Here is a 15,334-nt window from a genome sequence, read left to right as displayed (position 1 = left end):
AACTCGGTATTAGCTAGAATTAGCACCAATCTACTATTTGGTCTTAATATCCTCCAATATTGTAGTATTAGCAAATCTAATCCTCTCATAATTAGCTTTTATTCAGAGATTGGTAGAGAAGAACAAGCTTTTCTGCTTCTTTCAACTCCCAATTGGTCAAGTTTGAATAAATTAGTCATTTAACTGAGCTAATTGAATATATTGAAGAAAATATTCTCTTGGTACTTGCAGAGGAGGCTACTGATCTCAAAAGCCAACACAATACTTCAAACACTTTGGGTTTCCAGAGTTTAGATTTTGACTTTCATCAGCTGAATGGTCCAATCTACAACCTGAAAGCACTGTTTCTGTTTTGGTTGGGGGTGGGGGATATTTATTTAAACAGATTACAGTAAATTTAAGATTTGCTATAATTTTAATAGGCATATTTTTAAGAATAAATACACTCAGCATAAATTTTGAAAACTGTTTTTCTTATTTATTTCTTGATCACAAAGTTGTTGCCATCTCATTGACTTCAGCTCTCTGCTTATGATTCAGTTCCAGAATTTTTTCCTTTAATGGAAGAATATGCCAGTATTACCATTACTGATGGCAGAAAACAGCACGACCTACCTACATCTCATGTATTTTATATAAAGATGCCAAAACATCATTTTTATCAGTTGTAAACAGGCTGAAAGTGGTCTGAAAAAGAATCTGGCAGTGTCTAAAGAGTTAAAAATTTTCAATGTCTTTCTTTCTTAAACTAATTCCCTTCATGGTTGTGCAGTGAAGACTTTCTGCAGGCACCACTCTCCACACCGCAGGCATTTGCAACAGATCAATCTGGCAGGGGTATATATTCCTGTCTCTGAAGGCAAGGCCTCCCAATATATTTGCAGTCTACAATACCAGAAAGGCCCAAACTGTTGCTGGTTTGCCCTAGCAAGTTTAAGCTTAGGTTCAAAACATTTTAATTTTGCCATTACCATGGCATAATCAGTGTCATTTTATATAGTCATAGATTACAATAACAAACCAAAACTATCATGTCTGTATTTTTGTTTCTTAGATTCTGCCATTTGTTGGTCATGTTTTCAGGTTAACATACCAGGCAAAAGCGGTCAACTAAGCTGATTAAAAATACCTAAAGCAAAATTGCCCAAAGAAATGCAGCCCTTTGAGAGCACATTAATTTTCTGGTTTATATTGTTCAGGAACACCAGTGCTGAGTTTCTGTGGGAAGACGTGCTGCCAATTGCATGTGTCTTAGATGATGATACTGACATTAAAGATAAGGTTGACTTAACTGAGCTCTGTATCATTTCAGATATAGTCAAAGGAAATCCATCATGACTGCATAAAGACCACGGTGCACTTCAATTTTGTCTTAGAAATTACAAATCTGGAAATGTCAAGTCAACTTTCACACGCTGAATGTGTCCTTGTGCAAGCACTGTGTCGCTGTGCTTTCCTTTCCTTTTTTTCTTTTCTTTTTAGATTTGTTGTGTATAAGAAATGGTTCTGTTCATTCCAAATTACTGAATCTAGGCAAGATTTTCCCTATTTTAACATTCTCTACTGGAATGAAAAGAAATATTAGGAAATGCCACACCACTTTTTGGTAAGTCATTTTCATTTCTTTCCTCCATTTACCTGGCCAGATGAATGTGAAATGGGGCTTGAGAGCACTCAAAAGGGAAGGAAGCACTGCTCAGGTTCTGTTTGGCAGAGAAGGTAAAGTATGCGGGTGGAAAGGAGCCTCTTTGATTTTTGGCCTTAGAAAGTTTATAGCATCAAAAGTTCTGATGTCAGGCTTCCCTATCTTGAGACAGAAGGGATCCAGTGGAGCCAAACTTCTAGAAAGTCAAAGAGTTTATGTGGATCCAGCATTGCAGACAAAAAAGAAACTTTTCCTCCTAAAATGAGTCTCTTTCTCCTTAGGCAGAGAAAGGGGGACAAAGACAAGTTCAACCTGTACCCTCTCTGTAGGGCACCACAGCCTTTACCCTAAGATGGCACTGTTCAGCATGCTGTGCTTCATGTGCTGTGGAAACAACTGGTGTAAACTGGTGAGCAAACAGCACACATATCAAACCATCCACACTGAAAGACATGGATGTGCTTAAAGCATGACAAAAGTAAAGAAACACATGGCAAGAGAGGGACTATCAAGCTGAAGGAGTGTCGTGGGTGAGAAAACACACTTAACCAATAGCAAAAACAAAAGCAAAGGGGAAAAAAATCCCAGAGGAGCAGAGTCCAATTCAGAGACACATGGATGATTTCTGGCATCAGTCTGCCTTTTGTAGAGCAGTTACTGGCTCCACCAAAATTTGGCTGACGGGCTTCCTTATAGCATGTGGATGTACCTTGCACAACAGCCGTGCTGGGCTGACGGGTGAGTAAAATTGTATGAAAGAGGGTAAGAGAAGAAAAACGCAGAAAGATAGGAGCTTTTCTTACCCAACACCATTAACTTTCAGAACTTCATTCAAAAAGAGCTAGAGAAGATTCCTGCAAAGACAAAACTGCAATCCAAGGGAAGGACCATCTCAGAAAGAAACTGCAGAATTGTGCTTTCTGGTAGATGTGATACCTGAACCAGCCAGACTAGACTAGATACAGTGCTCTTTATCTTGAGATAACCTCTCTTGCAGCAGGCCACCACAAGAGGTTACCCTGTAGCTCTAGAAACACCAGCGTCACAATGTGTAAGAAAACAAAGCCTCTAATTAAAAATGTCATTGCATATTTTCATTATTTATGGGTACTGTGAAACATGTCTCTCAAGGAGTAAGTTAAAGTAGGGCACAGAAGGAATATGTGCCTTTGGAAAATCATGTACTATCTCTTCTGCACTGCTTCTGTGGGGAAGTACTGAAAAGCTCAGCCCCGTGGGTCTCGGGCAGAGCTGCCACATCAGGAGAAAACACCGCCCCACGCCAAGTTGTTTAATACAATGCCATGTCTCTTTTCCTGTGAACTAAGATAGAAAAAGATTTATTCCATGGTTTGGAATCCGGCTGGAGGAGAGATGGACTTCAGAGCAGCAGTCCTGCTCCGAGCACCATTTCATTGGATTGCAGCACGTAAGTAGCAACTACAATTTTTTTTATTATTCAAAAGATGTTCGCTGGTTACAGTGAAACTACCAGAAAGGTCAAAAACTTGAATGTCCTTACAAATGAAACTGCCTTCTCAAACTCATGATTACTACTTATCTGCTCTAGGTTGAGAGAGGGCTATGTGGAAAAAATCTTGGCTCTCCATTGCCACTGAAGCAGTGCCAATAACAGAAAAACCTCAGGCTGCAGAGGGGGTGCCCAACTGCAAACTTTTACAAGCCTTAAAAACTTACACTGTACATGAAATTTCAAAAACTGAAGACGAATTACATTTTTTGTTTTGCACAATGCCTGTTTGAATTAATTATATCTACCTCGAATACTACTCTTTCCTAAAGTTACTGTTGTTCTCACCACACAGCACATCAAGAATCGTTAAAATTTGAGTAAGCCCTGTTTGTTGTTTAACCTGATTTATCTATTTATCTAAGCCCATGTGTTCCCCAGGAGAAATGGCAACACATTAGTTCCCTCCTGCCCAAGCAAAATAGAAACACTTTGTATTATATTACATTATATCATAAACTTTGGTAACCACTATTTCCCTTCACAAAAAACCACACAAGTTGCCCTCATGCAACACACTTTAGCAGGCACACATGGGTTCCAACTGGCTGCCATTAAGTTTCAGGTTTTAAAACCTGCAAACAAACATACGGTAGAAGTTAAAATTATGCACTACTGCTAAATTTGCTGTGTGTACCAGAGGAGGATGGTCTGAAAAATCCATGTTAACAGTTCAACATTTAAACAAAAATAAACAAACTAATTTAAAAATAAAAAAAGAAGAGGGATGATTTTGAGTTTGTATTTTCTACCTGCTACATCTCATTTCTCTTCATTTATCTATCTGTCCATACTAAGAACACAATCAGCCAAGACTTTAAGTGAATAGGATCAGTGAGATAAATTTTGGGACACAAAGCAATGGGAGCCTTTTATTTCTGTTCCAAGCAGTAAAGCTGCTGCAGGGTGAGGTGGGAGCAGGCAGCAAAGCCAGGGGGTGTGAAGGGGACTGGCCATTAACTTATCAGTTCCAGGCCTTAGCTTTCTAATTGACAACCTCAGGGCTACTTTCATCACTTGTCGACTTCAAACCCACACTCAATTTTTCCTTTAGATAATGATGCAACCATAACATAACGGTGTTTCTGACATATTGCAGCATGTAGCAGTAGGAAGATTTCCTCAGTAGCTTAGTTTAACAGGAAAGTAAAAAAACCCCAACTGTTAATGGTTTTCACATTAATCAACTTCTCAAAAAAAGCAGGCAGTAAGAAAACAGATTTTATACTTCCACTACGCCTGTTTGGTCACTGTTTGGTGCTGGCCCAACCCAAAGCACCTTCAGTGCTTTAGTATCACTAGAGATTTAACAAGAAAAGTGAATGGTTAAGGCAATAAGCCCACAAAACATGCATTCATATATAAAGCCTAAATAAAGGAACCCACAGAACTTAGAAATGTACTACAAGTTAGAGGACTTGAACAATAAATTCTCAAAAAATGCCATTAAAAATATATATTAACAACATGCCATCTAGAAACCTTATGTCCTTCACAAAGGAAATAGAGAAATAACAGGAATGCTGTCATTGACACATCCCTACAGAGAGCCAGAAAAACCTGACTCGCATCCCCCACAGAAATCTGAGCGGTGGCTGAAGGCAGCCAAGCCATTTACGCAGAGTAAGGTCCTCAGGTAAGTATATTCATCACATTTGCACCATAAATTTAAAAATACTAAATTTTGTCAAGTAACAGTACATCCACAGGCAGCAGAGCACCTGGCTCTAACATAAACAGTCACATAACTGCCTTTTAATAGTGGATATAAAGGTTTGAGCCTGCAGTCGGCTCTGCAAAGGCCTGGGGTCACAATGAGCTCAGTGCAGTGTCTGGGGCCCTGAGCACGTCAATCCAGGCAACAAAAGCAGCGACAGAAAATAGAATAATACTGATGTGCTTCCAAAGCATAGCCATTCCACTGGCTCCCATGTGATCCATGTGAGGAAGGATCAGAGGCTGGACACCACACTGCACAGCCAGGTGCTGCTGGAATAGGCATGCATAAACAGGCAGGTGTGGAACTAATCCAGATTAACAAAGCAAAGACACTGCAGGCAGACTTGATGTGCAGTCAGCTCTTGTCTCCACTGGCATTTGGGCTCTGATTGTGCAAATGGGTACCCAGGTAATTTCAGTCACAGGACTTTAATGTGGCATGAACAGTTGGCTTATTCTGGCCTGACCAGAAGAGTTCAGCTCCAGCCATTTAAGATTACGGATAAGGATGGCTCGTTCCAGGCAGCAATTGCTACATTTTGGTCATAAACTTTAAAACAACAGCTCCAGCTCTTATTTGAGCATTAACAGGAGAGCAGGTAAGGAAAGCAGTACCCGCTCTGACGAAAAACACACTGGGCTCAGTGTTTCCTTGGGCGGCCTTTCAGGCTTTCTAAGTCCATAAAGCCGCAGCATATTGTGAATTTTGCAGATTGCATTGCCTCTTCAGAGTTGTAACAAGGGCATATTGCCATATCACCCCCTTTGAAATGTTGTACATGCTGCTATTCCTTCTCAAGCAATGAGGCAGGAGCTCTCCCTACAAAATGCCTGGCCCGTATCATGGGCAAAGGTCACCAGTTGCAAAATATTATTAAAAAATAAGGACAGACTTATTTTATAGCCAAATTAACAGCTCAGCAAAACAGTGGGCTGTAACAGGGAAGACAGTAAGTCCAACAGCTGGGCAGTTCAACTGTTAAGGTTTTTACTGGGATCATTGCCTAGGATGTTTTGGGAAAAAAGAGTTATCAACACAAGAAGTGTGAAAACTCAAGTTATTACATGAAATATTAAAGGCAGGTGTTTTCCCATGTTTTTAAACAAAACCCACCACCTTTGCAATTCCGACACTCCAAGGCTGCAAGCAGCAGTACAAACTGGTTCCCTTTCAGGGTTTGGAGCATGGGTTTTACAAGCCTGTTTTGCCTTCCTGCAGGCACTTTGAGCTTATAAATGGCACCTTTCAGTGTCCCGAATTATGAAGGGCAGCTAGTCCTGAATTCTCCTGTCGCTTAATGATCTCACATAAAATGAGGTCCACAAAACTTTTACTACCACTGCAGTTCAAATTCACAGGTGAAGAACCACCAGGGAAAGGATGTGGACATCTTTTGCTTTCCTAATTTTCCAGGTGCAAGAAAGTTTCCCACTTGGACTTGAACAATTAGTTACTCTCAAAGTGAAGCCTGATCTAAATAAAAAGACTTCAGTATGTTCCCCTGATAAGCACTGGGAAAATCCAAGGGGAAACCACTTGAGAACAACACACAATGAGGTTAAAAAGACTCTGTCTAAGTATTTATTACCCCTTTTTATGCACATAATACTTCTCACTTATCACAACTAAGTATATCTAACACTCAAGGACTATAGATAATATTTAATTAAAACATTAATTCGTTCTGCCCTTATTCTGGTAATAATATCCAGTGTTTGGAAAACAGACCGCACTTAGCAGTATGAACAAAAAGTCAAAAGAAAGTCTTTCCAAAAAGAGGAAAGTATTTTGTTTGTTACAAATTACTTCTGCATTTATATAAAGATTTAACGATTCATGGCATGCCAAACACAGTGCTAATGAGCTTTGAGTTGTGTTTTTCATTTTTGTTAGAATTTTTTCCTGCTAAAAACAATTACTAGAGGCCATTCAAATGCCACTGCATAAACCAGGAAACCTAGTAAAACTGCAGGTAAAATTGGTATTTTGTTTCAAGTGTGGCTCAAGAGTTCAATTCACTTGCTATTTCAAATAGCACCTATGATCCCTTTAAAAATGGAAGCCAGGTAAGATGCTTTAAAAAAAAATAACATTCATTAATGAAAAAAAAAATAAAAAGTGTAAGCTTACCATTTAATTCCTGCCTTCCAAGGATGAACATCTTAGCCTTTCTGCTTTCTTTACCACTTACCAATGAAAGGTAGATAAACAAGCAGAAATATAAGCTCTTAATTCTCAGCACCTCTTAGAGGACACACGTGCCCATAGGAGCTTAAAAACCTTCCTGAGGAGCATTATTAATCTTGCTGCTAACAGCACAGAATTTTTAAAGCCTATTAAAACACCGTCTAGTCATAGACATGCAAGTCTTGCAAATTTTTAGTGACCTGGTTTCAAGAAACAAACAAAAAGTCAGTGGAAATTATGCCAAATTAACTTTCATCATTCAGTTACACAGATCACTGCCCACCTCAACTACTAACTGGATACCAACCATTGTCCTTCTACAAGAAACCTTGCCATCTACCACACAGAACTGGAAGTTGGAAGGGACCTTTAAAAGTCGCCTAGTCCAACCCTCTGCCATGGCCAGGGGCATCTGCTACTAGATCAACCACTCCACATGTTGATGCTTCAGTCTAATGGAAACCCTACTTTGACCTTGCTTCGTCCTTGACCTTGCTCCTCCACCTCTGCCTTTGGGCCTAGGAATATTTTCAGAAATCTGAAAATAATTGCAACTGCCTTCCTCCCAGGGTGAAGCACTCCTGCCTGGCTGCTGCCAAGCTGCTGCCCATTTACACCACTGCAAGTCAAGCGACTTTTAATCCCTTGGACTTCAGTCTTCCAAGCAATATGTGCATTACTCCAAAGGCTTTCAGATTACTTTTTAACTGAAAACATCCAGGATGTTGGGGGTTTTAACAAATCATCATAGCTATTGCCTAGCAGCTGATAAGGCTGAAGTTAATTAATGTTGCCAGGAAATCGAAATATAGCTATGATGAGCTAGTCTTGTTATGCTCATATTCAATATTTCCCCTCCTTTCCTTGAAGAGCATTTCACCAACTTAACAAAAACCATGGAAAAAACCACAGCTGCCCAACGCAATAGGCTGAGCGGATGAAAGATATTCACACTAACTAACCCCGCTCTCCAGTTCACCCCTGCAAGAATCCCACTGACAATATCAAGAGTGGGGAATCAAACCCCTTTATTACCGAGTCCACAGCAGATAAAGCAGCAATTGTGCTTATACAGTACTGGAAGTGTAGCTACAACATAGCGTGACAGCTTGTTAGTGTTGAAAATATATAAGCTCTTTGTAATTGTGCCTTTGGAATGCCATCTGTCTTGAATTAACGTCCACCTGGGATCATGTTTCGATGACCAATATGGACAGATTACTGGAACTTTAAAACCTCGCTTTCTTTGTAATTGACATTTAAACTGTTTGAAGTTTCTCATTAAGTCCTTCTTTACAAATTAGGTGCAGATGTATAAAGCTAAATGTACAGTACTAAGGGAAATTAGGTCACCTGAATGCTCAATAATAAAATGTATCAACTGTTTAAGTGCAATGAGTACATTAAAATTTAGAGATCAACTTTATGCCCCAAATTCTTCAAAGTTTCATCGTTCCCCTTTCATTGCTGCAGAGCCCCTGATGCCAACCATTTTTAATTAAAAAGGCAGGGAAGAAGGTGGGTTTGGCCATGCAGTCAATGACAACTGGACAGCCCTGTCCCACAAAGAGCTAGAAAGGCAGGGCAAGCAGCCACAGAGATGCCCATTTCACAGGGACAGGCAAATCCTATTTACACCATTGATGCCAGGAGATTTAAAGGGCACAGGGAGACCTGAGAAGTAAATATAGGTCTGACCAGAAAATAAGGGAAAATATATGAAGGAGCCTTGTTCAAATCCCAGGGCTAAGTAACCACAAGCTGACCTCCAGACCCACTTGCAGTCAAAATTCTGCAGACCTGCTGTGCTCCTCAGCCTTGTGGGGCAGAAGAGGGAAGTGCATAAAAGGGCAGTGGCTGGAGAAACACCTCCATGCACAGCCCAGCTGACAAAATAAGGGCAAATTGAGTATTTCCCTTTTCCAAACAAGGAGGTTCAGAACTCAGGGAGGTGCGAGAAAGGGGTCCAGGAGAAACCACCACCAGAAGCTCACATGATGTGCAAAGGACAGGAGGATAGGAGGAGATACATGGGGTGTGGGAGATACAGAGGACAGGAGGAGATACACGGAAGCTCATCAGCAGAAATTCTACAAAGCTCTTAGCATCAAGGGGCTTCTACCTACCAGAATGGCTCTTAAGACAAGAGACTTCAAGTACAGCAGCCCAATCTCCCCAACAGGTATGAAAATTCCAGAGACCCCACTCACCCAGCCTTTATGAGTAGCCAAGAAATGCTGCAGAAGTGTCTGAAACCTCAGCACTGATGGGAGGCACTGAGCATCCACCAGGGGAACACACAACCTCCTTTCCCATGCAGGGCCACCGAGCAGGGGTGGCATTGGACCTCAAGATGCCATCCCACAGTTGGCAGTGTTTAAACTCAGCACACACAGGTTTGGTGGACGGTCCATTAACCTTCTCTCCTGAAGAAAGATCTCCCACTCTAAGTTAGGACACCAGCTACATAAAATGCAAAATCCTTTTGGCACCACAGCTAGCACACTGTTTCTGGAAATGATGCCAGGATGCATACCCCAGCTCTCTGCTCGTAAGCATGGAGGTGCGATGGAAGAAGCAGTCTTCTCTCAAAAGCTGATAAACCAGACAAATACTGTCAACTAGATCTCTTTTTGTCTGCTTAGACTTCATTTGTGTGCTTAGACTACTCTTAAGCAGAGCGTCTTCAGTACCACTACTTATTACAATGATTTTAAAAAGCTTTTCTGCTCACATCCCCTTATAACCCTATTCTGGTAAGATACTACAACTCTTGGCAAAAGAAGTGAAAGTTTTTAACTAGATATGTTTCTGTTGCTTCTGATAAACATCCAGGCAACTCTGCTGTGAAATTGTCTATGCTTCTGGTTGCAAGATGAACAGCAGGCCCCCACTGGTATCAGAACAGGAGATTCTGGTTTCCTTATCACAGGATCTTTCTCCAGTGCTCATACACATTTTCAATTCAAGGAGGAATTCAGAAAAAAAACCTGCATATTTTTAAAAGAAATAAAAATTGAACAAGCCATATGTAAGCAAACCTCAACACCTGGGAGAGAATAAAACCTGACTGATATAATACAGTAAGATAACAACATTTTTGAAGAGAGGACAGCCCAAGTTATTTGCAAAAGGAATGAGACCGAGGAGAAACTCATTTGCCATGCATATCAAACAAGAAGGTTTCTAAGGAAGATGTATTTGTACCAAGTTCTGTTTGCTCACACATTTTACAAATGCTGACTTTCATTTGGGTAATGAGTTTGCAAAGGCAGGTACAGGACCACACAGCACTGTCCAGAACAGCACAAGCAGACCAGTTGAGTTGCCAGTGGTGATTAGCTGGACACGCTCAGCTTTGCACCCCGCTTCTCATTAGCATTAATTATCTGTCATCATACCTCTGCTGTTGCCAGGATGAAAACTGGCTCGGGCAGTAGTTTCACAGTCCTTAATGCCAACTGTGGAGTTGCCAGAGTGCACAACAGGGACCTTATATCGGCCCCGGATCTTTCTGCCAACAGCAAAGGAGCGCAGACACCTGGTTGAGCAGGGAGCCGGAGCAGGTGAACAGGTAATAACTCCTTCACTGTAAGAGCCCTCAGTGTAACTTTAACCTGATAAAAATGTCTGAGTGAATTTGAAACATCAGAGCTAAGGCCCAGTTCTATAACATGATTCACCTGGCCTAGCAGTGATGACTGATGGAAGGCCCCATCCTACACACGCCCTCGTACACAGCCCAGTGATGTTGGTTGCAAGGTAGATTGGGGCTCCATCAGGTCTTCCCCCAGAGACAGGATCACAGTGCTAGGGGCTTGATTAGTGCTGCTCAGGGTGTCCCCTCCCTCCCCAATGTGTGCTACTGTCAGGTTCTCACCTCACTAGCAACACAACAATATTAGTTTAGGTGAACCAAAGTGACCTTGTGGAAAAGCAGACTCTGCACATACGGCTCAGCAATTCTGCCAGATAAAGTGTTTGTATCACTAGAAAGTCACGCTTTCAAATAATTTTCACCCTGAGGCCATACTCTCAAAAGACACACTTAAAAATGTGTAGAACATAAAATGAGTAATTTTTTTATAGGGGTTAAGGAAAGAAATCCCTCACAGACATAACACTTTATTGATATTCTTGGTCACAGCTCTACACACGCTGAACAGGATCAGCTACTGGTAAAGACCACAGTTCATGTTTTTCCATTTAAACGCTGCAACAAAGAATAAAACTATTTCACAACTAACAAAGAGGAACCCTCTAATTTGCTAGAACAATTTCAGCTCCCATTGCGTTAGCACCCTCCAGTGTCCAATATATGAAAAACAACATCTTCACTAATTTACTAAGCGGACACAGACTTGGAACCTGAAACGCAAGACACAGGAGTGGTGGATTCCTGGGAGGGAAGATGGCAATTGGTGATGAGAGAAGAAACTCCCAGTGCTAGAAATTTTAAATGAGATAGGCACAGTCTCTGAAGAAGATCTGACAAGGGGTTAGTACTCATCAGGTTCCTTTGCTCCTTGCAGGCATGCCAGTGTCTGGCACAACCTTTGGCATGACAGGCTCTACGTGCCCACCCTGTATATTCCATACTCTGCAGCATTCCACATTCTGAGATGTGGATGCTGCCTTTGACTGATTCAGTACAGGCATGTGGGTATGGATCTGCCAGGAATATGCCAGGTAAATGAATACATGTAATAAAACTCTCTTGTACATGGGTGAGGCAGTGAGCTTGGCTCACTGGGGGCAAACAGTTAACCTTGCTTACTTATGCAATGCTCTTCTCTTACAGCATGATCACCAAGCAACGGGAGAACAACAGAAAAAACAACTGCCTTTGTTACGAAAAAACAGCTGGGTAAAGAGTTTTTAACTTTTTCCAATACAAAAATCTTTCACAGGCAGGGAGAGCCCAGTAGGCTCTGGAACATGGTAAATAAGACAAGCTGGCTCTGGGTACCTGCCTGATAATGACACAAATGCTTGGTCCACCTTTTCCAGGTAACACTGCTTCCCTCCAGCTTCACAGGGGCAGCAGCATGCACAGGAAGAGAGGACGGCAGCAGCTGGAAACGCAGCCACGCCACATCGGAGGTACCTGCTGTAATTAGGGTCCCAACCCAAGAGCATGGCAGAGAGCTCTGTGGGACACAAGAACCACAGTCTGCAGCCAGTGGCACCTGCCAATTCCTGAGAAAGACCAGGAAGCTGCTGATTAAATCAAATCAACATGTTCATTGACTGTTGACACCTGAAGTTACCCTGTATTTTCTCTCCCAAGTGCACAGAGCCCCATGGCTGCCTAGCTCACAGGTGAGCAAGGACTCCTCATGCCTCATCCTGCTTTGGCCTCTGACTGCTTGGGTGCCCAAAATTCTGTGATCCCTACCTGCCCATTGGCCTCTTGGGCTCCACAGCAGCACAGATGACAAAGAGCAGGCAAATCCCACCACCAAGGAGGCCATCACATCTGGGAGTCATGCAAGGGTGTTGTGATGCCTGGCAGCCATGTCCCAAGCCATGGCAGCACCAGCCAAGGAAGCCCCTTCTGAGCCACAGCTGGAAGAGAGCAGCCTCACCACAGGAATGCCAGCAGCCTCCTCTCCCAGCCCTCAACAGATGCTGTGCACACATAAACGTCATCACCCGACTGCCCTCACACTGTGTACACTCCTCTTCCCCTCACAGTATGAATATTCAGTTCTTCATGATCAGAAATAGCAAGGCATAGCATTTAGGATCTTGCACTAATATGGGGGAAAGGGGGTAAAAACAAGGGGGCAAAAAAACAAAAAAAAGGCATGTTCATGCATGCATCTTCTCCAGAAACTGGCTGTAAAAGTGCGCTGAAGGAGGTAGGCTGGAAAAATGACCCTGGGTGCTATGGAGGACAGTTACTCTGGGCAGGAATGACTGCCATGGACTTACTGGGCTCTTCACTGTGCCTCTGGCACAGCACAAAGCACTCCAGCTGTCCCTGAGGTTCCCCAAGAACACCAGCATCAATATTGCATGTTCACAGTAACATCTACATTACAGTTTTACAGACCACATAGGCTTTTGTCACTCAGCTATAAAATATTTACAGAATCATGGTCTCAGCAGAGAACGCGAGAATTTAAAGCTTTAAATATTGATATTAAAATGACTTAACACTTGATTGCCTTCCTAATATCAATACTAAAAAAAAAATGCGTTCTCCTTCTGGCAGTGCTGTTGAAAACCTGCCTTAAATGAGCACAGACCCATCAATCACTCCCTCTGGCAGAAGTCACTCTCTGCCCACCGGGAACACGCAGGCACACACCTGCAGGCAGAAAGCCAAACACACACACATCTCCAGCAGGAAGGTGCAACGGAGCCTTTGTCTTCCACGGCACTTGTCACTCGGAGCCCGATCCTGCACACTGACCTGTCTGGCGATCCTGTTTAAAGCAGAGCTTCTCCTAGCATCCCGCCTGAAATCCGTGCTATTCCTGACAGCTATTCACCCACCTGTGGGTGACAGCTATTCACCCACCTGGTGACTTCGGGCCCTTGACAAGTGGACATACATTGCCTACAAAACCTTTCCTCATCCAGGCACTGCCACCACAGCAGCGCGGGGACTCCACACCCCCGGACTCACACGGGGCTCGCAAGGCCCAGGATAAGGGATGCTGAGGGGGCGTCTGACAGCGCCGCTTCTGCCCACATGACCACTTATGCTGGGCCAGCGAAGGAGCAGGGGACACAGGATGCTCTTAAAACAACGGGAAAGCCGACGGTGTGGATCCAGCCCGCCTTGGCCCCGGTTCCCCCTGCGGGAATGGGGCACGGTGGTCCTGAGGAGTCCACTCGGGGCAAAGCTGGGCGCACCAACGGGAAAGACCCAAGGTCACTCTCCAGGTAGGAGCTGCACCAAAGCGGACAACGGGGCAAGGGCAATGTTCTGTAACTGGAGGAATCACGGAATGGTTTTGAGTCGGAAGAGACCTGAAAGACCATCTCATTCCAGCTCCCCTGCCGTGCGCAGGGACACCGTCCACTGGAGCACGAAGTCGACTCCCATTCCCACATTGCCCGTTCGCCAGCCCCGCGGCCCCGGGCCCGGCCGCCCCCCGCACTACGAGGCGGGCGGGGAGACCCCGGCGCGGCTCCAGCGGGAGGATGGACTGAGGGGCAGGCAGCGCCGGGGGTCCCGCGCCCGCCCCGCCCCGCGCGCGGCCCGTCACTCACAGTCTCCGCCTCCCCGCGCGCAGCCCGGCCCGCCAGCACAGCCCCGCCGCCATCGCGCCGCCGCCACACGCCCCGCGCTCCCATTGGCTGCGCCAGGCGCCAGCGGCACGCCCACGTCGCTACTCGGCTGTGACGTCACGGCGGGGGCGGGGTTGTGGATCGCTTCCGCACTCCCGCTGCTCCAGGGCTCCACAGGCTCCGGAGTCTGTTGAGGCTGGAGTGCTCCAGTTCCGCTCCTCTCAGTGTGCAAGTGCCTGCCGTGAGTGGGAGTAGCCCGTTCGTGTAGAGGATAAAGAGACAAGACCAAAGATAACATAGGAAGTAGCAATGGATGGGGTAGGAAAGAAAAACTTGAGAAGAAGAGGGTCCAGAAAAGGAAATAGGGATTCTGATTCTATTTTCCATCAGTCCAAACTTAGACTTCACTTCTTTGCCATGACGCTGGAATGTGCCAGAGCCACTAAGCTCTGCAAACAAGCTCCTCCAATATCGTGGGTATTTCAGCTTTGTTTCCAAAGGACACAAGGTTGAATCATGCCGCCTGCCTTATTATCTCCCATTCTTGTCCTCCCACAACTGCTGAACATGTTGCCCTGGCCATGCGAGAGAGATCCTCAGGAAGCTCGATTGCAACAGCTTTTATAAAAACAGGAGATGGATAATGAAACAACCCAAACCAGTGCCCCATTCCTTGGAAAACCCAGGTTCACATTCATGTAGGTTCATCGCAAGTCTTCATGGAAGGGCTTTTTTATTTCCTAGGATCATTGAGTTTTGCCATATAACATTGTTCTTTTCCTGACACACAAGACTTTTCTTTGTCAGAGAGCAGAAATTTTCCAGTCTGGCTTAGCATCACTTTGCTGGGGAAGTGGTGTCAGCAAAGCATGACTTTCCCCTCCTAGCAAAGATAAAATACGCTGTTTTGCAGAGCTGTGCTGAACCGTGAACGTGACCTGTGTTCAGCTTCCCTCCCCTATGTAATCTTACGTGCCAGTCATGGGTGATACCACTTGAATCTGAC

General features: G+C 44.0%; 1 protein-coding gene across 10 annotated transcripts in view; it reads right to left on the bottom strand.

Moving 5' to 3' along the window:
- CLYBL (citramalyl-CoA lyase) overlaps positions 1–14,439 on the bottom strand; it is a 190,095-nt gene extending 175,656 nt beyond the window's left edge. For 9 of the 10 annotated variants that reach the window (XR_010079688.1, XR_010079689.1, XM_063392355.1 and 6 more), the window contains exon 1: positions 14,311–14,381. Coding sequence is in view for 8 of the 10 variants with exons in the window: in XM_063392355.1 (XP_063248425.1) it covers positions 14,311–14,363 (53 nt within the window). In the remaining 2 variants the exon portion in view is untranslated. Of the gene's footprint in view, positions 1–14,310 lie in introns of all 10 variants that reach the window. The other variant, XM_063392357.1, reaches the window with a different exon arrangement.
- Positions 14,440–15,334: the final 895 nt, after the last annotated feature.

Source organism: Prinia subflava, chromosome 3 (assembly GCF_021018805.1).
Source record: "Prinia subflava isolate CZ2003 ecotype Zambia chromosome 3, Cam_Psub_1.2, whole genome shotgun sequence".
Classification (NCBI taxonomy): Eukaryota; Metazoa; Chordata; class Aves; order Passeriformes; family Cisticolidae; genus Prinia; species Prinia subflava.
The sequence above is the reverse complement of the archived record's forward strand: the minus strand, read 5'-3'. Positions and strand labels throughout refer to the sequence as shown.